The sequence below is a fragment of the Pseudorca crassidens genome, chromosome 5, assembly GCF_039906515.1.
Source record: "Pseudorca crassidens isolate mPseCra1 chromosome 5, mPseCra1.hap1, whole genome shotgun sequence".
Classification (NCBI taxonomy): domain Eukaryota; kingdom Metazoa; phylum Chordata; class Mammalia; order Artiodactyla; family Delphinidae; genus Pseudorca; species Pseudorca crassidens.
In genome coordinates, this window is record NC_090300.1 from 138932228 (window position 1) to 138959892 (window position 27665).

At 45.5% G+C, this 27665-nt stretch overlaps 1 protein-coding gene across 1 annotated transcript in view; it reads left to right on the forward strand.

Moving 5' to 3' along the window:
• Window positions 1-1848: 1848 nt before the first annotated feature.
• CLIC6 (chloride intracellular channel 6) overlaps window positions 1849-27665 on the forward strand; it is a 43265-nt gene continuing 17448 nt past the window's right edge. Inside the window, exon 1 of the mRNA XM_067739428.1 lies at window positions 1849-3563. Coding sequence (XP_067595529.1) covers window positions 2214-3563 — 1350 coding nt within the window. The 5' untranslated portion in view covers window positions 1849-2213. The remainder of the gene's footprint in view (window positions 3564-27665) is intronic.

The window sequence follows — 27665 nt, forward strand, 5'->3', positions numbered from 1 at the left end:
GCTAATTATTAAAAGTATTTGCTGAAGTATTCACCACCGTCAGTAGATAAGAATTTCTGGGAACAGCCTGTCTTGTGACATTAGCTTGTCCCCCACAGTATAAAACCAACTGAGAAAAGTCTTTTTGAAAACTGGTTCAGGTTGATATATACCTATATGAAAGCACACATGCATTCGTTCATTCAGCATATATTTATTGAGTGCCTACTATATGCCTGGTCCTGTTCTAGGCAGTAACACACAAAAACTCCTGCCTTCACAGAACTGCCATCCTAGTGGGGTGGGATGAGGGAGACAGATAATGAGTACATAGGATATATTACATGTCAGATGGAAATACCTGCTATGGAGAAAAATAAGGCAGAAGACGGTGACTGAGAATAAAAGCTGTGTTTTAAAATAGAGTGCCATCCATGTTCATTGCAGCTTTACTCACATGCGTCCCCTACATTGGAAGGTGGACTCTTAACCACTGAACCACCAGGGAAGCCCCCCCCCCCCTTTTCTAAGGCTGAATAATATTCCATTGTAAGTACTGGGTTGGCCAAAAAGATCGTTCGGGTTTTTCGTAAGATGTTATGGAAAACCCCGAACGAACTTTTTGGCCAACCCAATACCTACCATGTTTGTTTCATCCACTCCTCCACGGAAGAACATTCAGGTTGTTTCCATGTCTTGAGACATCCTGGTGATTGGCCAAATGTGTGACTCACACACTGTGATTGGCCCTATCACAGATACTCCCTGATTTTTTAGTGATAATAGAACCCTCTGTGGACATGATAGACAAATGAGTCTCAGGGCAGTATCAAAGCTTTTGAGAGCCTGACAAGTTCAATCAGTCTTGATTTGGGAACCCTGCTCGCTCACATTTAGGCTGTGCCACCCTGGGCAACCAGCCCCTTACTGTCACCCACATGATCCAGCCTGACACATAAACTGACTACATAATTTTCATCATAACTTCTCCTTCTCGTTCCCCTTCTCCCCCTCCTCCCCCCTCCCCTCCCCTTCTTCTCCTTCTCCTCCTTCTCCTCCTTCTCCTCCTTCTTCTCCTTCTTCTTCTTCTTTCTTCTTCTTCTCCTTCTTCTTCTAAGAGGAAAGGTCTGTGATCCTGGGAGATTTCTAATCCAGTGATTTCCATAGCTCCCTTTCTTCAAATCTTCCATTTTCATCTCCCCACCTTCAGCTCCCCAAGCCCTTAACACACAACTTTAAGGCGAAAGCCTTGAACATGGGTTTAGAAAATCTAGGAGAATCAGAAAGATAAGCAGGTTCTTGGCATCTTCAGGGACAAGGGAGATGCAGAATATCACCCCAGAGGGCAGAACCCCCAGTACTTGTCATGGAGAGAGTACAGGACCCATCCCTGGTCCAAGAAGGTCACCTGGCTCCACTTGCTCCTATATCGGGGCCTCTGGAACTTCTCAGCAGGACCCTGGAGAAATTGGAAGGAGGCGGTGTGGCCTCCCCTTCTTTCTTTCAGGATTTACCCCTCTTGCTCTAGGACACTGAGGCACTACAGGGGCATCCGCAGTTGCACAGCTGCTGAGCTTAACCCCTGACCCCTGGGAAGGTGGGAATTAGGTGTTTGGGTGTTGTGTGTGTTTGGGGGTGATTTTAATGGCTCTGGAACTTGAAGCCGTTCCAGAAAACACGGAAGCGGTCAGTAGAATCAGGATCTTTTCACTGAAACCCACAAAGGTCACAAGAAAGACTGTCATTGGCCAGGCTCTCAGGCCACTCAAATAGGCAGAGAAGAGGGGATGCAAACCCCGCCCAAGTCCCAGTGGGGATGGAGTTGGCACCGGGGACTTCTGGTCAACCCCTGGACAGAGGGCCAGGCATTTCAAAGGGTGCAGCAGCTAAGCACCCTCCCCAGCAGCGCACTGCACCTCCGCGAGCGCGTTTCCAGGGAACCAAGGTCGGAATTAGGGTCCAGGTGGGAATCAGGCGCGCAACCAGCGAGAAGCACGAGCGGAGGAGGAATAGCCCAGAGAGCTTAAGCCCGGGAGAAGGGGCGCAGCGTTTTGGAGCGGGAGGATTTCGCCCCGCGCGCCCAGCGTACCGCCCAGGCGCCTCCAGAGTCCCGGGCAGGGGGTCCTCTCGCAGCTGGCGCAGCGGCCCCTGGCACCGCGCCCTTCGCCCAGCGCCACCTGGCTCCTCAGCAGCGTCCAGGAAGGGTCTCTGGTCAAAGACAGGGATCTGCGGCCATGACCGAGGTCGCGGAGCCGGACGGGGGCTCCCCGGGTCCCCAGAGCCAGCCCGAGGGCTCGGCGCTTCAGGCGGAGAGACGGGGCGAGCCGGGGGCTTCCGGCCCTGAGGCGCAGAGGCAGGAGGCGAGAGAGGGCGCCGCGGAGGCGCCGAGGGGCGGGGGACCGGGCGCAGCCGCGACGGCCGAAGTGACGGAAGGAGAAGGGCCTGGGCCGGACGGAGGGCGCGCGGGCGAGGTGGCGCCGGACGCAGGCGGTGGCCCGGGGGCTGAGACGCGGGGCGCGAGCGGAGAGCAGGGCGAGGCCGAGGCGGAGAAGGGCTCCCGGGAGGGAGAGGAGCGGGCGAGCGGCGCGGAGCTGGCGGAGGAGGCGAGCCCGGGGTGCGGCGCGCAGGGCGAGGCCCCGGGGGAGGCCCCAGGGGAGGCTCAGTTGGAGCCTGGGGATCCCGCGGCCCCCGGGGCGAAGGAAGAGGCGGAGAGCGGGCCGGAGGAGCCGGGAGGCAGCGCGCCTGGGCCGGCGGGGGCCCGCATGGACGCCGACGGGCTGACGGGGGACAGCACGGCCGCCGAGGCGCCGGCGGGGGACAGCACGGTCACCGAGGGGCCGGCGGGGGACAGCACGGTCGCCGAGGGGCCGGCGGGGGACAGCACGGTCGCCGAGGGGCTGGCGGGGGACAGCATGGTCCCCGAAGGACCGGCGGGGCTCCGCGTGGACGCCGAGGGGCCGACGGGGGTCAGCACTGTCGCCGAGGGGCCGGCGGGGGTCAGCACGGATGTCGGGGGGCCGACGGGAGAGGCGCACAGGGCCCAGGGTGAGCCCCGGGATGAAGGGGACAGCAGCCCGCAGACCCAGGCCGAGGCGACTGAGGCCGCAGCGTCGGAGAGCGCGGAATGCAGCCCTGGGGAGTGCAGCCCTGGGGAGCTTGCGGGGGAGCCTCCGGGTGCAGCGGCGGGGGCCGCGGAAGAGACAGGGGGCCAGGAGGGAGAGGAGTCGCAGGAAGCGGCCCCCGGGGGCGCGAGGGCAGATGCTGGCGAGGACGAGGACCAGGGTGCGTCCCTGGGGCAGAGAGAGGAGGCAGAGGAGGAGAGGCGAGAGCGGGGTCCAGAGGGGCCAGGCGAGGAGGCCACAGCCGGGGGCGCGGACGAGCCCCTCGACGGCAGCGCGGATGGGGAGGTGGCCCAGCCGACGGAGGCCCGGGAACCCGAGGCCGAGCTGAGCAACCACCTGGCGGAGGGGGACAGCACCGAGCGCGGCGACGAGACCGCGCCGGTGAACGGTGGCCAGGAGGACAGCGAGGTGTCCGAGGAGGGGGCCCCGGGACAGGAGCACGACATCACCCTCTTCGTGAAGGTAAATCTGGCTTCTTGCAACTCCCAGGACGCCCCCTCCCATCCTTAGTCTTGGTCTGTTGAGATCTGATCCCAGAGGGACCAGCAGGGATGAAGCTCTTGGCGCCCTGATGGTCACCGAGCACTTCTATCCGCGGGGTGGGGGTGGGGGGTGCGGGTGGGGGGAGAGGCGGGACAGCTTGGGTTTCAGGGAGAAGAGGTAAAGGAGCGTTACAAAGAAGAACTGAGGGTTTGGAAGCAAAAAGTTTGGGGTGAGAGTGGTGGGAGATGGGGATGCGGGTCCAGCGTCCCCCTGTCCTTTGTACTGAAAATCCTAACTAGCCCTTCTAGTCAGGAGGTTATTAAAGAATTCACTTTAAAAAACAAAAACAAAACCCCACCCAGCCCTGCTGATGTTCAAAGCAATTTCTGCCAAAGGAAACGTTAATACCTAAAGTGAATAAATGCAAACAGGTAGGTTGTCATGTGAGAAGTTATCTCCGGACTCAAACCTCAGAGACCCAGAGCGGGCCCAAATTTTCAGCTCCAGAAAGGTCTTCCATTTCTGTAGAATTGATAAGGTATGTTTGGGAGGAAAGTGGAAGTTTATTTAAATACTGTAATATTTATTGAACATTTAACATTTACTTTGGAAGCATGCAAGATGCTGGCGACTTGAACATCGTCTGCCTTTATGTCCTAGTTCCAGCCTTACTTCAAAGGTTCAAAGAGGACAAGGATTCTGTAACGACACAAGTGAGGAAGTTTTAGGTTGAAATAAACATTCCTACAAGACATCACAAATGAGGAACTGGGTTCCGGGGGCAGCTCACAGGAGGATCTTTGTTGAAAAAGCCCTTCCCAAAGACCTTTGGCCAGATGGGGAAAACAGCAGATAATAAGGTCAAGAATGTGCATTGTGTGTTGAATCATAATCCTTCCAAAATACTTTCAGGCTTATAGAGGCCGGTTATGACCTAAACCTCCTTGGGAGAAATATAAGCAAATTTTAATAAGCCAAAAAAAAAAAGAAAAAAAAAAAACAGTTCCCAAAGTGATTAAGATCAGAATTTCAGGAATTCTTTGGGTGGCAAGAGAGTTTGGGAAGAACAGCCTTGCGTTTCTTCACTGTGCTGTTCTGAGCAAATTTTAAGATGCTGAGACATTTTAAGATTATGTATTGGGACATAACCTGAGGGTACAATCCCTAGGAGGGTCACTGGGAGCCAGAAGACTTCAGGGAAGTTAGGGGAGGGGGAAATCCGAGCAAGTGTTGCTGTGTGTGCCCCAAATCTGCTCGTTGGTTTAAGAAATTTCCCCTTGTTCTGGTCGCCTGACTACATAATTCCAGCCTCTTGTTACAGCTTGGAAACACAGCTTCCTGATAGTCTTTCTGCTTCCATCCTCGGCTCCCTCGAATCTAGTCCCTTGGTCATAGCCAGTGAGCTAAGAAAGAAAAGATCTGATCATTTTGTTTCCTAGTATAATCTTCAGTTGTTTATTACAGACTTTCAGATAAATCCACACTCCTTAGCCAGGTAACAAGGCTATCCGCGGTGTGATTCCTGTCTCCTTGGCACTGCCTGAGTATCCCTCCCACCCAGCTTTGCTACCCATGGTACCGCTATGCCAGCCTTGTTAGACTACTTACTGGTCCTAGAGGGAACCACATTCTTTTCTGCCTGGAAATTTTGCATGTGCTGTACCTGAATCGAGTTTCCTTCCCTTCACCCCTCCCGGTCTTCCCTGCCTGGCTATCTGCTATGTGTCCAAGATTCAGCATGGCCATCATCTCCTCTGGGGAGACTTTTCCAACCCCAATTTGGGTTGGGTATCCCTCTGTCTAAGCTCCACTCACACATGGCACTACCTTCTGCGTGCTGTCTCCAACGTGGAGCACAGGTCTGGAACGTGAAGGTGTGTGTGAACGGGTGGCTGCCTGTGTGAGATAGTAGACTGTAGTGATCAACAGCACAGAGTTTAGAGCCAGTGGGTCTGGGACCAAATCCTGGCTCTGCTCCTTTCTTGCTGTGTGACCTTGGGCAAGTTACTTGATTTTCTGTGCCTTTGTTGCTTATGGATAAAACAGGAACAATCATAGTTCTTACTCCATGAGTTTGTGGGACATTCAAAATTAGGATTGTATAAAACACTCAGAACAGTACCTGACTTGAAATAAGCCTGCTATAAATGTGACTTCTTATTGTTACATCTGCTCAGCTCTGATAAACTTTCATTGATTTTGCACAGGAATAATCCCTTTCCCATTCCATCCCTGCCATTTTATTTATTTATTTATTTCTGGCAAATATCTCTAGTTTCCTAATTACCTCCATTTTCTGGGGAAAAGAATATTATGAAAGGTAAAAACAAGTTGTTTTCTCAGACTCTGCTCAGTAGTTTGTGAAGGCAGAGGCAAGGGGGCATGTCGTGGACTGCTTAACCAGAATGTTTGACTCTGATGATTGGTTTGGTGCTCAGTTGTTGTTTTCCTTTCTTTAAGGAAACAAATGGATCTCCAAACAGTGAAATTGGTTTTCAAGCAATTACTGCTTGATACAGCTTCTGAGGGTCACCTAGGATGTGCCCCGTAGGATTGTTAAGGCATATCTCACTTTCTTCTTCTTCTTTTTTTCGTTTTTTGGCCATGCCACACTGCATGCGGGATCTTAGTTCCCTGACCAGGGATCGAACCCGTGCCCCCTGCATTGAAAGCATGGGGTCTTAACCACTGGACCACCAGGGAAGTCCTTACTTTCTTCTTATCCTTCTGATCATTCCCTTGAAAAACAAAAGATCTCAAACACAAATCAAGCAAAAACCCTTTAGACTATTTTAGCTCTTGAGTTTGTAATACTCGATTTAAAATCCTTAATTTAGTTCAGAATAGGATTTCTTTGCCAGATTTAACCTTCTCTAGGTTCCTTCTTTGGGCTCCACTTTATCTGGACGCTGTATTCCATAATGGACGTCTGACCTCCTGGGTTTTATAAACATGTCAGGCAAGTGTGTCTTGGTGGGTTTTTGATTCCATGATTGATGTGTAAAACTGTTCTTTAAGGAGAGAACATTCTCCTAGGCTTCATATGACAGCCTACTAAACACAATTTTTAAAATTAACTAGCCCTCATTCTATTTGGGAACTTTTAACTTTTACATTTCTTCCTGTTTAAAAAAATAAATGTATTGGTTACAAATAAATGTATTGGTTACCAGAAAGTAATGACATACGACCCAGTAAAATGTAATAATAAAATCTGCTTCTAATTTTAGCCACCTGGTGGTTTATGTTCCCCATCTTTGTGAGAATTGTCAGTTTATTAGTCATTTTGTTTTATTCTATACGTATGCAAGAATGTCTTCTTGGATGTAAAAGCCAGGAATGTATAGAACAGGCCACAGGAAAGCCTCCTTGAATTACTGTATGGTAAATGAATTGCTGACTATGCTAATTTTTAGTTCTGTTTTCTCAAAGAAGCGTTCATTATTTACCATCTAATTATACGGCAACCCTGCAATATATTTAGTAAGAAAGATTCTTTTCTTCTTTGTTCGTGAAAAGGAAGGAGGACAACATAATAACACACCAACATAGTAACAACAAACGACAAACAAAATACTAACACCATAGCGTAAGGTTAGGACTTCAGCAGCTGTGGCGGTTTAGTCGCCAAGGAAGTCTCACTTACAGGTTCGGTTCATCTAATACTTTGAGGCAGTGTCTAGGGATGGGATAGTCTGAGATATGGATTTTCTGGCAAATTCAAATGACTTAAAAAATCTTAATGTGACCAGTGAATAATCCTGGGCCAGACTCTAAGAAATTCTTAAATTACGTTTCGGAGATCATTCATATAACCACTAATACACAGCTAACGCTGAGCTTGAAAACTTGCATTTGCCATCACATTTGGGTTCTCCAGGAGGAGAGGACGGAACAAAGTAGAACTTGAGAAAGACATGGCCTTTGAGGATAACCAGCAAGGACCTACTACTGTACAGCACAGAGAACTCTGCTCAGTGTTATGTGGCAGCCTGGACGGGAAGGGAGTCTGGGGGAGAATGGATACATGTATATGTATGGCTGAGTCGCTTTGCTGTGCACCTGAAACTATCACAGCGTTGTTAATCGACTATACTCTAATATAAAATAAAAAGTTAAAAAAAAAAGACAAGGCTTTGAATGAGCATTGTCACCTGGAGATACCTCCCCTCTCCAAATAAATAAGTAACTAAATCAAGCCTCCCAAGCATTGTCATATCACACGGGGGGATGGGAGCGGGGCGGGGGTCTGTGGGGACCAACATCTGAGGCACTCCTGGTGGGTCAGAAGGCTGCAGCTGTCTGTGCATCTTCAGCCAGGTGTGAGCAGGCTGAGACCTGCCCTGTGGGGTTTGGTCTCTGAAGAGCTTGAAAGGGAGATGTTATTTTCATAACTAAGTATGAATTGTGTGTTTAGAAGGGAAATGAGCAAAAATGCACTTCAGGGACTTTAATGTTTCCCCCCAAATGACATTTTTTTGTCATTTGTTTTCTGAGTGTCAACACCACTTACTTACAAATGACGTCTATGAAATCATACAAGGTTCGTTGGGGTGGAAACCAAGGTGGAACATCATGCTTTGCTAACTTCTTACACACACGTGTGCGCACAGTGCATGCGCATGAGATCCACAGGGTGTCCTTACTGCCTGGCACGGTGGTGGGCTCGTGGGAGGTCCTCAATCAGTGATTTTTGGTAATGGTAGGTAAATAATCAGATGGATGGATGATTGGCTCAAGGTGACTTGGCTAATGAGAAGCTGGACTCAAGCCCCGTTCCCCACTGCCCCAGTCTAGTGTCCCTTGTGGAAGAGCCAGAGACACTCTTCTCCCTGAAGATGTCATAGTCTGGCACAGGGTCTGGTACATAATGGGCATCCTGGTAATGCTGGTAGGAAGAGAAGATGGGATCAAGGATGAGTAGGACGCTATGAGAGTATATATAGGACGACCTGCACATACAATGGTGGTCACTAAAGAGTTATTGATTCAGTTGTATTTGGGGAGACACAGAGAGTGGGACCCTTTGATAATCCCAGCACAAATTCTTCAAGATTTTCTAAAATAGGCTGGCTTTGCACTAGCCATTTTCTGAGCTCCTTTGATATTCAGCAAAGAAAAGTTTTCTCTGAGAGTTGGGGAGGTGGATGCTTAAATCTCCTAAGCGTCTCCTTTTCCGTCATTGATTTTCTCTGCTCTTTTTCTGACAGAGTGATGATTTGTAAACTGGGGTCTGTATCTGGGCAAAGTTGAGGGAGATATCTTCTAAAATATTTCAACTTTTATTTTACTATTTTCTTCTACTTTATTTCAAAAGTTGAGTAAATTAAATTTTTTAAAAATTGAAATAAAATAGAGGTTAAAGATATTTATGCACAGTTTGGTCATTCATGTAATCCATGAGATTCTTTTGTAAAATGTACTTTTTTAAAAGAAAAAACAATATATTAGGATAAGAAAAACTTATAAAACAATACAATGTGATGAAAAATAAATCTTCGTCCATGTCTGAGGCCCAGCCTCTCAGTTTTCTCCCTAGAGATATTCTGTGCATATTCAAACATATATGTAAGTATCCTCACTGTTTTAGTTACTTACTGCTGTGTAACAAATTACTCTGAGACTTAGCATCTTAAAACAATAAACGTTTATTATTCACAGTTTCTCTGCATCAGGAATTTGGGAGCAGCTTAGTTGGGTAGTTCTGGCTCCTGAAGTTGTAGCCAAGATGTTTTCAGGGCTGTGGTCTCATCTGAAGGATTGATTGTGGTTGGATCCACTTCCACAGTGGTTGACTCACATGGCTGTTGGCAAGAGGTTCAATTGCTCATCACTTGGACCCTCCCCATAGGGCTGCTTTAGTGTCCTCAAACATGACATCTGGCTTTCCCCAGAGCAGGGGGATCCAAGAGAGAAGAATGCCTTTTATGACCTTGTCTCAGAAGTCACACAGTCATTTCTGTTTTATTCTCTTAACTAGGTCCAGCCTTCAGGGAGATTGGAATTCCATCCCACCTTTTAAAGAGAAAGTCAAAGAATTTGTGGACATATTAAAAAAAAACACCACACCTACTTTTTTCTTTTTCATAAAAGTAGTTCACTGGAAATACATTCGGTTATATCTTACATTCTTTACTTAACATCATATCTTAGAAATCATTCCCTATCAGTGCCTGTAGCTCTCTCACATTCTTGTTAAAAATTTTGCATTTTTCTAGTAATGGGTGTATTCTACAATCAGTTTCCCACTTCTTACATTGTATGAATTCCTGTTCAAAACAAAGCTTAACATGTATAGATAGCAGCGTCATTTCATACCCCACCCTGCTCCATCTGAAAATGGAAGGTATATCACTTTGATCTTGGCTTGCCGTCTTCCGAAACGGATTCGTGATCAGTAGTCATCTGCGATAAAGTGATATCAGTATTGTTTCAAAGGTTGTGTCTCCTAGCCAGATGTTCTTTTTGGATTCCATGCGTTGAAAGAATTGACCAAAATGTGTACAGATTGATCACAAATCCTATCTGTAGAGGACCAGTGAATTGTGGAAGCCTACCCATAGCTTACGTTTGATGAGAGGGAGGATGGAAATACACAAATATCAAAGATTGTTTGGAAAGATAATTTTGAAGCTTCTGGAAGGGTAGCTTTATGGAGAAACACAGACCATGTTGATATATATTTATTCAGTCTGTGAAGGAAAGTCTGATTTTATATATGCGTGCAAGATCATCAGATTAAAAAAATTCTCCATTTTTACCCGTTTTATGGACTCTACCCCAACTTACTCTCTCTCTTTCCTTCTTCACTTGGTCATCCATCTGAAAGTTGAGTCTTGATATGGGGCAAAGAAAAGCTGCTTCTCAGTCTTTCAAACTACCAAGTGGTATTTTGGACCCAAGTAGGCTATTGAAAGGGAATGTTTATTGAGTACCCACCACGTACCAGACACTCTGCATGGGGCTGGGGGTACTACAGTGACAAACAGTGATGAACACAGCTCCTGCTTTTCTGCAGCCTTAGCCTTAGAGAGTGATCCGGAAGGAGATAATTACGATGCTGTGCGAGGGAGGAGAACATGGCGCGGGGGAGGGGTTGGTGGGACAGGTGGGCAGAGCGGGACGGCAGCCCGGGTGCTGACGGACAGAAAGGAGAGATTTGGCCTCTAGATCTCTGACCGCAAGGGCTCTGCCCTTCTGCTGTACTCCCCTCTATCTGGAAGGTTGTGCTGTGTACAGTGTACGGATCAATGAATGATGGCAGTGAACAAATGTGGCTACTATATCAGGTGGACTGAATTGCGTGGTCAGCTGTGATTTTTATTTTTGATTTACAATGTTGTGTTAGTTTCTGGTGTACAGCAAAGTGATTCCGTTATACATTCACACACACACACACACACACACACACACACACACAGTTTTGCATTCTTTTCCAGTGTGGTTTAGTACCGGATATTGAATATAGCTCCCTGTGCTATAGAGTATGTCCTTGGTCCTTGTCGTTTATCTATTTTATATGTAGTAGCTTGTATCTGTTAATCCCAAACACCTAATTTATCCCTCCTCCCTGCTTTCCCCTTTGTTAACCATAAGTTCATTTTCTATGCCTGTGAGGGCGTGGTCAGCTTTTAATGGTACATTTTGCAGAATGTAAATTTTATGATTTCGTAGATTCTTTCCATCTAAGCCAGCAATGCCTCAACTGTCAGATTGCATTTACAGACGTTGGCTTTTGTCTGAGCACGGTAACTGACCAACTATTAAAGTACTAGGCCTGTTAAAAATCATTTTTACCTTTCTAATTCCATGGCAGGAGACTATGGTAAGGAATACAGTTGACGACCAAAATGGGGGAGTGATGCAGGTCACTCAGCGGTGTTCAGCTGGTGAATGGGCTGGTCCCAGGGGTTCAAGACAGCTTCACACACTTGTCTGGTGTCTTGGCAGGTTGGCTGGAAGGCTGTGCAGCTGGGATGGCCAACTGGAGCGCCTACAGGCAGCCCCTCCAGTATGCTGGCCTCAGGGAGGGTCAGTGGACAAGGCAGAAGGTACATGGCCTTTCCCACCATATTCTAGTGGTTACCAAGTAGTCACAGAAGTCAGGCCACATTCAGAGGGAGGAGAATCAGACCACTTCCCAATGCGAGGAGAGTCAAAGGATCTGTAGCGTTCTTTAACCCACCACACTATCTGATTTCAGGGTATGCCGAAATGCTCACATCATTTATTTAGATCCAGGTCTTTGCTAACTTGAACTGGTTTAAGAACATTTTAGCAGTGCGTAAAGCACTGGAGTTATTATTATTTTTTCTATTCAGTGATGAGCAGAGCAATGTAGCTGTAGTACTTACCACAACAAATCTCAATTCCATAACCTTAATGCACAAGCAAAGAGGGTCTCGAGCCCCGATCTGGGCCACTCCATATGCCCTTTTTACAGTCATTTCTTTGTCATATCTAAGAGACAGCCACTTATTCTTATTGATACAAAGGAGAAGCAGTACGTGCTGGTTAAGTAGCTACTAGTCTCAGTGCCCCCTTTTTGTTTCGAGTGTGCAAGTTTAGAGCTGTTCTGGAGAAGCAAGAGATTGGGTTCCCTTTTAAACCGGTGAGATTCTGCCTTCCGGCCAGTGAGACTCTTTGCTGGGGAGGGTGGCCAGTAGGAAGCCCCTCATTATGCACACCTATCCATCCCCCTACGGTGCCACTGGCCCACCTCCAGCCACAGTGGGCTGTGGGGATGAGGATCAGGGTAGGGGGGCACCTGTTCTCTTCCCTGGCTGGGGGCACACGAGGGGTTCTGATGGGGCCCTTAGGACAGTGGCCACAAGCATGACCAAGACATGCAGCACATCTCAGCTGTCATGTGCTGTGAAGATCACCCAGCATAAAGGTGTTATTGGAGATCCGGAGACATAAGGCTTTCTTCCTAAATGAGGATGATTAACACTTTTTTTTTGGTGCCTTTGGTGTCAGGGCGTTGGACACGGTGAGTTCAAAGAATCTTGGAAAGATTTAATCTCTCCCCAACTTTGTTCCTTTTGCTTGAACTCCATCCAGGCTGGATGCCTTCAACTCTCTTCCCATAAATGGTCAGACGAGATGAAGTGTGGGTTGCACTCAATGGCTTTTTTGGTGTCATTTAACTCTCTGGACAGAGAAATCCATGCTTAAGAAAATTCAGAGGTATTGACACATCAGGTATGGAGGGAGACTTTTTTTGTTAATGCCATTTTAACCAATATATTATGATTATTCGCATCGTGGACAGCAGCAATAAAGGAAGATTACTCTGTTACTCTCCAGCTAGTGAGATATGCTAGTGCTCAGATACAGTGCTCTGCTCATCACTGGGTAATACAAAACAACACCATTGCTTTTAGGCACTGCTAAAAAAATTTTAAACCAGTTCAAGTTAGTCAAGACCTGGATCTATAAGTAAATGATTGGAGCATTTCAGCACACCCTGAAATCGGATAGTGTGGTGGATTAAAGAAGGCTACAGATCCCTTGACCCTCCTGCCATTGGGAAGTGGGGTCTGATTCTCCTCCCTCTGAACGTGGCCTGACCTCTGTGACCACTTGGTAACCAGTAGCGTATGGTGGGAGTGATGCTGTGTGGTTTTTATTACAAAAGGCTGTGCAGCTTCTGCCTTGTTCAGTGAGGCCCCTGAGGCCAGCGTACCGGAGGGGCTGCCTGTAGGCGCTCCAGTTGACCATCCCAGCCGCACAGCCTTCCAGCCAACCTGCCAAGACACCAGACAAGTGTGTGAAGCTGTCTTGAACCCCTGGGACCAGCCCATTCACCAGCTGAACACCGCTGAGTGACCTTGTCAACGTCACATGGAATAGAATAATCATTTAGGCAAGCCTTACCCTACCCAAATTCCTAACTCACAAATCATGATCTATAATAAAGCACACAACTTAGGCTGCTAAATGTGGAGTGATTTGTTACCGGGCAAAGGTAACTGGGACATGTGACTTATGACACTTCTAAGCCGGTGAAATCTGAGTGGGCGGAAAGATGGCCAAGGTGAGAGGTGCAGAGCGGGTTAAAGTAGTTCCAAGCGGGGTGGGGGGCAGTGCAGGTAAAAGGAGGGCCCCGTGTGGCCAGTTCTTCTGTTTGGTGCACGCATTTTCCCCTTTGGAGTCACTCTAAGAAATGGAATACGCTCAGTCATTCAAGAACGTAAACCACCAGGGTATAGAGAAACAGGCTGCGTTATTAAGCTGGTCTTCCAGAACAAGGTGTTCCTTTGTTGTAATAATTCCTTGTGAGAATTTTACAAGGAAATAAGCTTTTCATCTCTGTGTAAAAGCTTCAGTTGGTATCAGGCCATATTATTAAATAAGGATTAAAAACAGGCCCAGAGTTTTTAAAGCAGAATTCATATAGGAGGATAAAAAGTAGCAAGTTTCATTTTGTTCGTCCGTGTGCTTCTTATGAGTTGATTCCACCCACTGTGACAATGAACGCCGACATAACTAAGCCTGTGGCCAGAATTGAAAGCTAAGAGCAATTGGGTTCAGTGATTAAGTTTGTGGGTCAAGGGTGGTCACCCACCTAATCCACCTCATAAGACATTGTTACGGCAGTCGAAAAGAATAAATACTATACTTTCTTGGGAATGAATTTAGGTTTCATAGGCTTTTTGAAAAGCTCAGATCTGTTTCAAAGTTTTAAGATCTAAAATATATTCGTTAGGATCTAGGTGTAATGAGGAATGAAATCATCCCTGAGTTCTAAGGTTATGGAGGAGTGAGAAGAAGCATTTTTCAAGACAGAGCATAATCCCCTTTGTGGCCTGGACCGAGGACTCTAATAGACACATTTTACTGATAAAGGGCAGCAAAGGTTTCCCCTCCTTGGGTGTGCAAAGTCAGTCTAGAAAATGATATCAACGGTGTAGTCATTTATTTCTTTAAGAAGAAAAACACTCAATACTCGCTGCACTTATGATACATTTCTCCTTTATAGGCTTACAAGAAGTGTGATGGTAATGTTTGTGTCATGGGATGAGCTAGTATGATAACAATAAACGATACCAACAAAGGTATGAAAATGAGGGCCACGATTCTTATCTGCAAGGAGCGTTGTTTCTGGTGCTGGGTTTTATTGGTGGTTGCTGTTCTCGCTGGCTCCACCAGAGGGCAGAAGAGGAACCAGAAGGGGCGTAAGTCCAGGGAGCCAACTGGGCAGTTTCCTCTCCAGTTAGCGTTCCCTCTGCCTTGCAGAAAAGTTAAAGAAACCGAGAAGACCTTCAGATGGTCTGTGCTACACAGTAGTCATGGTGATGGTACAGCTGGAACCGCTGGCCTTTTACCTGCAAGCAGCCTCCTACAGCCCTTCCTGTTGACCGTGGCAGAATAATGGGTGGTGATATGGGAGCCCAGCTGCGTGGTCCAGCTTTCTGTCCACCTGCCCACGGACCCTCGTCCCTCCTAACTGCAGAGTGTTCTGCTCTCTGGAACCACCCCACATGGCTCCTTCCTGCCCTAACCAAGAGGTGGGGATAAGACCAGTGGGGACGTTGCTGGCACAGACTATAGAGGAAGAAGGGAGATGATGATGCTGTGCTGAGAAAAGCCTGGGCAGAGGGTGCCGGAGGAGAGGTTATCGGACCTCAGTAAGTGGTGTGTCTCATGAATGTGGGTGTCCTTCAGTCTCTAAGGGAGACTCGCAAGTAGGAATTCCAGAATTTGAGCTAGGATATCAAATTCCGATGACTGCCATGTCACAATCTCCCCAAAGAAAGAAGCTTTCCTGCATTCCTTGCCCCTAACAGAAATTGTGAAATTAGTTAAGAATTTAGTACTTTAAGGGACTCTATCACTTTTCTATTGGTTTCTCCTCATGTCGTCTCTGTCACCCACTTAAAGGGTTTATATACCCTTTAGAACACTTTGTCTTTCATTGGACACTCCTCCCCCAATTTTGTAGTTTATTGGGCATTTCTACAAAAGTTGTTCCTTTAGTTCTTGGCAAAGAAAATAATCTTCTCTTGTATCATTGTTTCCGTGGGAAAATCAGTGAATATATCAGTTCAACTCCGTCATCTTTCCCAGGGCTACTTATTATGCACGTCTTTCCACCAAAAGGTAGCAGCGGGTGATATCTCAGTAACAGAATTATGTTTTAATCTGCAGTCCAGATTTTCAGAACTATACCTTATTCTGGAAAATTAGGTGAATTGGCTTTTCAAGGTTTGTAGAGTATGACTTATTAAGTTCTTACTTCCTGCACCAATAACGTCAGAATAAAAATGGAAAGAGTTAAAAATCCCCTGAAGTTATTAAACCGATTCACAGAGAATAGTAATGTGAAGTGAGTTTACGGCTTTAAACTGTATCCACTGTAGGTGGGATTTCGGGATGTTCTCAACACAATGGGTTCCCCAAACTGGGTCAGGAATAGAGTAAAGCATGGGAATTCTGGAAGCTGGCTCTTCTCTGGGGGGTGGAGTCTCTCCTTCTGCCACATTGTCGCCGTCCTGTCCACCTTGAGGATGTGTTGACACATCAGACACTGAGTATTTCTGTTCACAGTGCGGTGGAGTGCTGACCGTCAATGTGTTTTGAGGGGGTCATTGATTGACTCATGGATTCATCGATTCAGCAAACATTCTCAAGCATTCTTAAACATCCCAAATTCCATAAAATGAAATCTTTTATTATTTTTGCACAATTTTGTCTCTCAGAACGAGGTTTTGTTTCCTGGTTTGGGGCACCCAGTGTTTTGTGCCATTTTTACCCTCGTGCCAAACGAGATAGTGCCAAACCAAGCCCCCTCAGCTGCCTCTTCTCCTGGTGTTGTTGGAAGGTCTCTATGACCAGGGTCTTGCAGACCATTATCAGTTAGTGTGGATTTGAACACAGATGGGGTGCAGGGAACCAGAGCAGGTCCTGTTTACATGGTGCCCGTGGATGGACTGGACAAGCATGGCATGTAGCCCCTTAGGATACCTAAGACCTAATAAGTCCTTTCCCTCGCCCAGTAAATCTCCTTGACTCTCTCATTTTCATATCTGTGTGGATGCCTTTATTTTGATGACAGATAAATGAGAACCCTCACAAAATCTTCACATTCTATTTTCTTCCTGAAATACAGAGCACGTCTTTTCCTATTTAGTTAATTACCTACAGGCACCCTAGTGTACAGTATTTTCAAGTTATTCTACACAAAAAGTAATATTTTGTTGTTTCATCTCTGAATTCCAGTTTTCCAAGCCTTACAAAACTGAAATAAGACACTCCCGTAAGAAACTGGCCTTGCCCAGATTGGATTTAGGATAATAAATGAACATCTTGAGAAATCCCCAGCCTCTTCTCCTGTGGTGTCGGTGTGTCCTTCTCCACAAGGCAGATGAAGGGATCCATTGCCCTGGAACTGGATTGCTGGGGCCACAGTAAGATTTGCAACAAATTAGGGACACCAGTTCCTAGCCACTTAGCATAAATGTCGTTTTTGAAAACAGGAGCCCTTGAACTGTTTGCTCATTGGCTGGTTTGTGAACCACTGCGAAGCTGGCCCCAGGGTCACTGTTTTTTTTTTTTTTGACCTAATAGGTCAGGGTTAGGGAATCTTGAAACAGGATAGCACTCCCTCTTTCTTCTTCCTCAGGGGTGAGGGTGGGGAGAGAGTTCACCAAAAAAAGCTTGTGGCACAGAAAAGACTTCTGTATAATAAAGCCAGGGCATTAGCCTTGGCCTTGGTCAGCCAGTTAGGTGTTTCTCCAAATTTGGAACTTGGCTGGTCCCTTTTGGTCTGAGACCACAGACCTTCCCCGTTGCGTGGGTCAAGCCAGGCCAGAGAATATAGTCATATAACTAACAGTGGGAAAGGGGGGAAGGTAAAGCTTCCAGATAATTCTGTAACGTCTGAAGTCTTCTAAAATCGCTCCGTTCAAATTGCTAACATCAAGGTTAACATCAAGGTTGGCACCTTGTAGTACCACTACAAGGTGGTACTGTGTGCCTCTGCTCACTGACAAAGAACTTTCAAGTTCAGCAAGTTAATTATCCATGACCTAGGAACCCCTGACCTTGTAAGAATTCTCAGATTACAAGGAAATACAAAATGAAATCTAATTGTTAAAATGGGAGTAGTTACCCTGTGGAGCACAGTTCCAGGACAATTTTGTGATTTTCCTAAACTCCATATGTTTTTTTTGGGGGGGGGGAGGTTCTGACTCTGACTTTCCTGCTTTTGAAGCATAAAGCCAACTTTTCCTATTTTATACACAATGTGATTTTATGTACTCCTGGTTGATTCTTTTGTCTCTTTTCACTGATACAAGATGACAGGCTGGTTTGAACCTAAACTTGTGAAACCTGAGGTTTCTGGTTAGTAATGCAGGCTTACCTTCAACTCAGTGGTCAGGAGAAAAGGGAGCAGCGGGGAAAATTAGCAAGTTGATGTAGCTTAGGTTTCTTAAACATGAAGATGTAGGTCTGAACTGAATAAAGTTGCATTTAAATTAAAAAGTGCCTTCCCACTCTACCATTGATCTGGCATCTCCCATTGTGCATTACATAATTGCATTATACAATATATATACAATATATACAATATATATATACAATATATACAATATATATACAATATATATATATACAATTGCATTATACACATTGCATAATTGCATCTCACATTGTGCATTACATAATTGCCCCTCTCCTTTACGAGAAGTTTTGTTTGTGCTGGGAGCTGTTCATTTGTTTGCTCTTCTTGTTGAAGTTGCAAAAACCATTTAGGGATAATTCCACTATTTCATTAAACAAGACACTGGCAGGAGAAACTGACTACCTGATCGACTAGACATTTCTGTTTGTTCTTTAAAATGAAACAAAAATTTTCAGTGAATATGTCATCCATGAGATCTACTACGAACTTTAATTTAGAAAACCAAATCTATTTAGTACCTAAGGTCGCTACTTTTCAGTATACCTGATTTAATTAATTAATTAGTTTTTATTGAGGTATAATTGACAGACACCATTATATTAGTTTCAGGTGTACATAATGATTTGATATTTGTATTTATTGCAAAATGATCACCACAGTAAGTGTAGTTAACATCCATCATCACACAGAGTTACAAATATTTTTCTTTCTTGTGATGAGAACTTTTAAGATCTACTTTCTTACCAACTTTCAAGTCTGCAATATGGTATTATTAATTATAGTCGCCATGCTGTACGTTACATCCTCATGAATTGTTTATTTTATAATTGGAAACTTATACCTTTCGGCCCCCTTAACCCATTTCACCCCCATCCCCACCTCTGGCAGCCATCAGTCCATTCTCTGTATCCCTAAGCTTGTTTGCTTGTTTTTTCTTTTTTTTAAGATTCCACATATAAATGAGATCATATGGTATTTGTCTGTCTCTGTCTGACTTATTTCACTTAACATAATGCCCTCAAAATCCATACATCGTGTCACTAACGGCAATATTTCAATCTTTTTTAATAGCTGAATAATATTCCTTTGTGTGTGTGTGTATATATGTATGTATGTGTGTGTATGTGTGTGTATACATATATATACACACATATACATATACCACATTTTCTTTATCCAGTCATCTGTTGATGGACACTTAGTTAGTTTCCATATCTTGGCTATTGTAAATAGTGCTGCAATGAACACGGGGGTGCATGTATCTTTTTGAGTTAGTGTTTTCATTTTCTTTGAATAAATACCCAGGAACGGAATTGCTGAATCAAACAGTAGTTCTATTTTTAATTTTTTGAGGAACTTCTATACTGTTTTCCACAGTGGCTGCACCAATTTACAGTCCCACCAACAGTGCGTGAGGGTTCCCTTCTCTCCACACCGTCTGCGACACTTGTTATTTTTTGTCTTCTTGGTAATAGCTATTCTAAAACAGGTGTGAGGTGATGTCTCATTGTGGTTTTGATTTGCATGTCCCCGATGATGAGTGATGTTGAGCATCTTTTCATGTGCCTGTTGGCCATCCGCATGTCTTTGGAAAAATGTCTGTTCAGATCCTCTGCTCATTTTAAAATCAGATTGTTTGAGGTCTTTTTGCTGTTGAGTTGTACAAGGTCTTTATATATTTTGGATATTAGCCCCTTATTGGATATATGATTTGAAAATATTTTCTGCCATTCAGTAAATTGCCTTTTCATTTTGGTGATGGTTTCCTTTGCTGTGCCTAGAAGCTTTTTAGTTTGATGTAGTCCCACTTGTTTATTTTTTCTTTTGTTGCCTTTTCTTTTGGTGTCAAATACAAAAATTGTCACCAAGACTGATGTCAAGGAGCTTTCTGCGTATGTTTTCTTCTAGGAGTTTTGTGGTTTCAGGTCTTGCATTCAAGTCTTCAATCCATTTTGAATGAATTTTTGTGTATGATGTAACACAGTGTCCCAGTTTCATTCTTTTGCATGTTGCTGTCCAGTTTTCTTAACACCATTTATTGAAGAGACTGTCCTTCCCCCATTGTATATTCTTGCCTCCTCTGTTGTAAGTTAATTGACTATACATGCGTGGGTTTATTTCTGGGCTCTCAGTTCTGTTTCCACTAATCTGTGTGTCTGGTTTTATGCCAATACCATATTATTTTGATTACTATAGATTTGTAATGTAGTTTGAAATCAGGAAGCGTGAGCTTCCAGCTTTGGCCTTCGTTCTCAAGATTGCTTTGGTTATTCAAGGTCTTTGGGATTTAATTTTATATTTTGAATACCTTTCATAGCTATAGTGACCAGCTGTAGTAATTAATATGGCTTCTTAAAAGTGCCTTGAACTTTTTGGAATGAGATCTGACAAGCATACCTTTACAAAAGGAACTTTAACGACTTTGCCACTTCATCAAACACCTGTAGGAAGGCGTAGAAAGTGTTGCCAAAATGGACCCTTTCATGCTGTGTATGAGGAAATGGACAAACAGTGCCAGCTTGTGGGAAGGTTAGAGGTTTCTGGGACTGGTGTCCTCCCCTAGGTTGGCCCTCGGGAAGACAAGAGTAACCAGCACCATTTCTTAACAGACAGTGGCTTTTTTTCTAGACAATTCTCTGAGATTCAGGCTTTTGTGGAAGGATGATGTGGGCATTTTTAGACAGGTGGATTCTCCCAACACTCACATATCATACCATACAGGTGATCCCTGTCTTCTACCTGGAAAGTTAATCACAAAGCCTCTGATTTCTGCCATCTTTCAACGTTAAAAGGAAAGCATTCTAAAATCCACAATGAGAATTCCCTCAAAAACCTTTAAGATATTTCTGATTAACTGACTAGTTTCAGATTGAACAAAAAATATTATAAAATTCCCAGTCTCCTCCTTCCCTGACCCAGATCTATACAACTTTCATAAGTTGGCCATTGAAACCAACATGAGTGTCTTTAAGGCACTAGACTTTCATCTTTGTAAGTAGATAGTTTCAGACCTTTGGCCTCCTTAAAACTTATGAACATTACAAAGAAAAATAGAGAGGGAGTTTGTTTATTTTTCAGGAAACTACATGTTTCTAAAGAATTTTGCAAAAGAGCTAGAGAATTCTGAACAAACTGAATCTGAACACTTTTAGAGAAAGTCAGAATTTCGTTTTCATGGTCTGCTCTGCCCAGAATATGGGGTGACCCTACTCTCCCACCCACCACGATGAGAGTCCAGAAATAATTTGCAGATCTTCAGTTGTTATTTTCCTATCATGAGCAAAGTGCGTTCAAGTCAGCTGCTGTTCTCACAGAGAGTTGCATTAGTAAAGGCATTACCGTTTGGGTCCCAATTGTGTTTGGTACCCGGTTATTGCAGTGCCAAGGACAGGAAGACAATGCCCTCTTTGGGTAGTTTTCCTGTGGGGTCTCAAGGGGGTCATGGGTATGGAAACCAAGGCACTCTAGTCTTTCCAGGACTTTCCTGGTTTTAAAACTGACAATCCTGGGTAGCAGGAAACCTGAGTCCCAGGCAAATTGGGAAGGTTTAGCCTCCTACCGGGCCTAAAAACTTATTTGTGACATTTTCCACCAGACCCTAATGAGGAATGGGTGTGTTTAAAGGGAAGGTGAGAGTCAGAAAGTGCATCTCAAGACCACTAGGAGGCGCTAATAACTTCTTGAAGACCTTGCACACCTGATGCCAGCGTCCTTTTGAGAAGGCAGGTTCTAAAAACCATAGTAAGGAGCCAAGATTGAAAAGAGCAAAGTGTCATCTTGAGAGGATGATCTGTAACTGTGCCTTGTCATATTTTTGGCCAGATGTATCCTCAGATCGGTTTTACCAAATTAAAAAATTGGGGGAATAGACAGCCTGCTGAGTCAAGTAGTCAAGCCCCCTGCGTTAGGGGCTTGTCCGCCAGACTCTGTGGCCCCACAGGTGACGTGGAGGAACGAGCAGGCCTCCCCAGAATTCAGATCAAAAAGGCTATTGTAATTCACAAGTCCACACAGAGGAGCTGTGGTCTCGGCTTGGCTCTCGGTGGGCTCAATACAGAGCTGCTTCAAATGACAACATTGCAAATCCCTGGCACATGAGGAGAGGCTCATGCAGGAAGTTTCTAGAAATAGGCTAAGTGCCGCCTACTTCAGGGTTCACCCTTCTGTGTGACTGCTGTGCGGTTGATCCACTGCGTCGTCTTAGGAAAAGGTTTAGGATTCCCATAGGGAATCGTTAGCTATGTTAGTCTTCTATTGCTGCTGTAACACATTACCACACACTTGGCGGCTTAAACCAACTCAGATGTATTATTTGACGGTTCCATCGGTCAGAAGTTTGACACAGGTCTCACTGGGCTAAAACTCAGGCTCCAGTGGTCCTCCATTTCTTTCTGGAGGCTTTAGGGGAGGTCCATGTCGTTGCCTTTTCCAGCTTCCACAGGGCACCTACATTCCTTGGCTTGGGGCCCCCTTTTCTTCATCTGCAAAGCCAGCAACATTCATCTCTCTGACCGTTGTTCTCTAGTCAAATCTTCTCTGACCACAGCTGGGAAAGGTCCTCACTTTTGAGGATGCCTGTGACCAGACTGGGCCCACCTGACAACCCAGGGTAGCTTCCCTATCTCAAATCCATAACCTCCGTCACATTTGCAAAGTCCTTTTTTGCCAGTAAGGTAACATATTCACGGGTTCTGAGTATTAGGATGTGGGCCTCTGAGGGGCCATTATTCTGCCTACTGCACTGGCAAATAGACTTTGAACTTGTTCTTTCACATTCTGTCATTGTCACCCCAGGCCACGGCTAGAATGAGTTGAGGTCAAGCCTAGACCTACTTGGAAAGTTAATTGGTGGTTATTTTCCTGGCGGCTTCTGAGATCGCCCACCGGTCCTTAACCAGTGCCTTCTCGGACTCTGAAATGAGAAGGGCAAGTCCTAAAAGTCCTTTTTCTACGGCAGGCAGTGGTCTTGCTTTGTGCTCAACACTCTGCTGTTTTTATTGAAAGCTGTTTATGGCCAAGATTAGGCATTTGGTTCTACCTGCCTTACAAATCCCAGACCCAAACTCTTTTGGCCACATGCCAAGGAACAGGCTACGTGGGCTGTGTTGGACTGGATTAGAGTGGTTTTGACAGGATCTTTCAAGGAGTACCTTGACGCTGCCTGCCCTGCTGGAAGAAGAAGTGGGCTGTCTGCACAGCTTTGCTGGACTCCCCAGTTCTCACAGGGGGATGCCAGCCCTGCATGGCTGTGTGCGTCTGGGAAGGGGGTGCTCTGTTGTTAACCTGGCAGGAAGACTGTTTGCCTCCAAGTGCGGGGCTAGGGGATGCAAGACAAGCTCACTGTCGTCTTGACTTCTAGCACAGGTTTCCTAGGGAGGGAACAGAACATGTAGCACCCAGCCAGAGGCTCCCTCCACGCCCCCAGCCCACTTGGCTACCAAAGTTGTCCCCCAGGACTGTGAAATGTCCCAAGCACTGTTTGTCCTTTGCACTTTTCACTTGCTTCTGCTGTGTGTTTTATTACAATGGATTCGTGCAAGTCGCCTCCAAGTCACCTTACTGAAAGGAGGTGGGGTAAAACAAACAAGCAGACTACCCAGCCAGTGCCCTTTGTGCTGAGGAGGGGCCCTGCTGGCGCTGGAGCCTCTCCATTTGGACATGGGCCAGGGTCCAGAGTGGGATGAAGAGGACAGCCTCTAGCTGATTCCTGGGCTCAAATCCGACTGTGAGACCTTCTCACCTGCGTAATGAGATAGTAATGGCACCTACATCTAATAGGGTTGCTCTCAGGATTCACTGAGTTAATAAAAGCAGAGTGTTTAGAACTACAGCTTGCAAAGAGCAAAGGCTATGTAAGTGTTAGTTGCTATCATCATCATCATCATCATTTCATAAAATAGCCATTTTGTTTCTAATGACATTTGTAAGTGACAGATCTGAAATCTGTGAACTTCTTAAGGCCTTAGGTGAGCTATTTTGAGAAGATGAATCTTCTTATGTGTCTTCTTTTTTACAATGAGAGGTGGGAGCTGAATTCCAAGCTGATACTTACTAATCACACTGATCTTTCCAGCCCTAAGTTCCCCAGAGGAGGTGTACACGCAAGTCTGTCAGGTTTTCTCCCAGCCGATGACCTAGGGGGTACCTAGAAGGTTTTCCTATTTGACTGGGACAGAAGTTCTTGCTGTTCTTTTTGACCCAAAGGGTAATATGGAGGATCAAACAGAAATCGTGGTCTTTGTTGAGATCAAGTTAAGGATTTAAGGATGAGCAGGTCATGGTTTCTGGCCCACTAGTGCGGTGCCCTTTGGTCTGGAGTGTCTGTTGCACCCGGAGACGGGCTATTCTGGGGTGGGTTTGCCACCTGAATTGCACCACCAATTTGTAAGAGTTTTTCATCATTTTATTTCTTAGATCTCAGTGATACTCTGCCCTTTTCCCTCTCTTTGTGCACTTCATGGTTATGATTGTTAATCTTAAGAAAGCGCTATGCAAATATACGTATATCCACATGACAGTTTTTTAAAATCTCAGCTCTTTACTGACGATACTCAAATAAGGTAGGTAATCTGATAAGGAAAAAAAAAACCAGAAACAAACCCCAAATCAAGCAAGAATACCGAAAAGAATTCAAGGTTTGCATCCTCTAACTTAAGAAGAAGGGGAAGGCACTTAGTCGGTCTTTCCTTTTGCTGGTGTCCAGTCTCTCAGGGCCCCCTCAGTTTTCTGAACCAAGCGCCACTAGAGGGAAACAGGAAGTTGACACATATTAATACGTGAAGGTGTGGAAAGGTGAGTCTCAGCCTCCGCACGTGGATGTGTTCTGATTTCATTTCAGTTTGCTTATTTTCTTTCTTACCTAGAGCTTCAGAGGCTGAACCTAACAGTGTAGAATCGATCTTGACTGAAATACTAAACGATTCTTCCAGCGGCTGTGGTTTAACATGGGCTGGTACTCAGCCTCCGGAGTATCCACAAGGGAGGACAGTTTCTTTCTTTATCTGTTAATTAATTTAAATTAGTTTTTATTTATTTTTAAAATGTTTAATTGAGGTATACTTGACATACGTTATATTAGCTTTAGGTATACAACATAAAGATTCAATATTTGTGTATATTTTGAAATGATCACCCCAAGAAAGTGTAGCTAACATCCCTCACCACACATAGTTACGACATTTTCTTCTTTCTTGTGGTGAGAACTTTTAAGATCTACTCTCTTAGCAACTTTCAAGTACAAAATACACTTTTATTAACTATAGTCACCATGCTGTACCTTACATCCCCAGGACTTATTTATTTTATAAATGGAAGTTTGTACCTTTTGACCCCCTTCACCCATTTCACCTCCCCCTGCCCCGCTGGCAACCACCAATCTGTTCTCTATAACTCTGAGCTTTGTTTTGTTTTAGATTCCACATAGAAATGAGATCATATGGTATTTGTCTTTTTCTGTCCTCAAATACCCTCAGAGTCTATCCATCTTGTCACTAATGGCAGGATTTCAATTTTTTAATAGCTTAATTATATTCCATTGTGTATATATATACCACATTTTCATTATCCATTCATCCATCAGTAGACACTTGGTCGTTTCCATATCTTGGTTATTATTGATAATGTACAATGAACATGGGGGTGCATATATCTTTTCGAGTTAGTGTTTTTGGGTCTGTCACACCCAGAGCTGGGCAATTCTGGGGTACAGTTGCTACCTGAACTGTACCACCGATTTTAACTGCTTCTCTTTCCCGAAGGTGGCCTGACAGCCGGGAGGGGAAATGCCGTTCCTGTATTAGCTGGCTCTGTGCAATTTGGGGAGTTTGCCAGGCTTGTCTTAAATTCCCGCGTCCTTTCCTCACCCCAGGAGGCCTCAGCCTCTGTTCATCTGTTCTCCCTCCCGGGGAGCTGAGAGTCCCAACTCCTTAGCATTCAGGAGATCAACTACCCAATCTGATCAATCGGTTATGTTCATCTGTGCTGTTGGTCTTCTGATGAAGGAGGAACAAAGCCCCACTTCTAGGTTACTAGGAGGTCGTTAATAATGTTTTTGACCCTCACAAAAAATAAAGCTCTCACCTGGGTGGACAGTAGGGTGACCAGCCGTCCCACCTTGCCTGAGACTTACTGGGGGGGATGAGGGATTTCCGACTTTAAAAATCACAGTCGCAGGCAAACCGGGTCGCCTAGCGATTGTCCTTTGGGGTGGGTGAAGAAAGCAACCCCAGGACAGGCAGGCTGGGGAGGGGATGGGGCCAATAAGGCTGGGCTTGCTGATATCATCCTCAGGGGTGAGGCGTGGTTTCTCTGTGTTTAAAGGAACTCCCCGTGACAAGGAGCTTCTTAGAACTTTTGAGAACAGTGACCATTGGCTCCACAAGGTGAGTTTTCCTGGAGTGACTTCCATGGGCCTGACTGTGCTGCCTGGGGAGCTGGAGGAAAATGAATGTGTCATGGGCACTGCCGGGGAAAAGACAGTTTAATCACCGGCTCTACAGAGGCTGATGCGGTCCTCCCTGAAGGGATGGAACCAACAGAAAATAATTAGGAGACAGTTTGGTACTAAACCAGGCAGAGCCGACTGTATTGTCAGTGAACTTCAGAAAAAGCAAAAAGAAATGCCGACCAGAGAGTCATAGAAAAGGATACAGAGCTGGAAAAAGTCACTGACCTGACCTGAGCAGGAGTGAGGTGGTAGCAGGTGGATAAGGGGGATTTCAGGAAGGTGACGTGGGATATGTAAGGACAGCATTTAAGGGGAGTAACTAACTGGCTTGACAGGCCGGCATCTATTAGATGGTGGAGAGGAGGGGAGGGGGAGGGGGGGAAGGCAGAGGAGGGAAGGAGGGAGTCAGAAAGGAAGGGAAGGGGTAGGCAGGTGGGGGGAGGGAGGAAGGAGGGAGGGTGTAACAGTGCTTCCGCATGTCAGGCATCGTTCTGTGTGTTTTCTCTTAACGTCTAATTCATTCTCACCCAACATGCAGGGGCAGGTAAAATTAACCTTATGGTGTAAATGAGCGAAGAGCTGTGCTGGAAGGTTAGGTACTCTGCCCCGGCCACACTGCTCGATAGCAATGTAGCTGGAATTTGCACTTGAGCAGCATTCCAGCAGAATGCGCTAAGGACAGTGGCGTCCGGGTTAACCTTATCCAGGATACGGGGAAAGATCGGAGGGGCTAGGAAGCCCAGGCAGAGAGAGCCGGCAGGAGGCTGCTGCAGGAATCTGGGTGGGAGGCTCGGAGACCCGGGCAAGAAGGATTTCAAAGGAGGAAGGCTGTGCTGGGGTCTGAGTGAAGTTCAGGAAAAGGGTGAGAGATCTGGTTTTCATCGTGAGGACCTGGAAAGAAGCTGGGCCCATTAACTGGATCCAGTTTACAAGAACTCGAGTGATCTTTGTTCACCTAATCCAGTTTGGGTTTGGGGGCAGGTTATTTATTAGTCTCTCTGTGCCTCCGTGTTCTCATCTGTAAAATGGAAGTTGAAATAGGACATCTTACTCTCCAATGGAGTTGGAGAGGATTGACTCTGATCACGTACATAAATAGTTTGGAAGGGTACTTGAAATCAGAGTTGGTCTTCAAGAGGTGTTAGTTTTTAAAAATCACCTTCAAAATTGCTGATTTGGGAGGACATTTTCTTCAAAAACATTCTTATTGGACAAGGAAGAGATG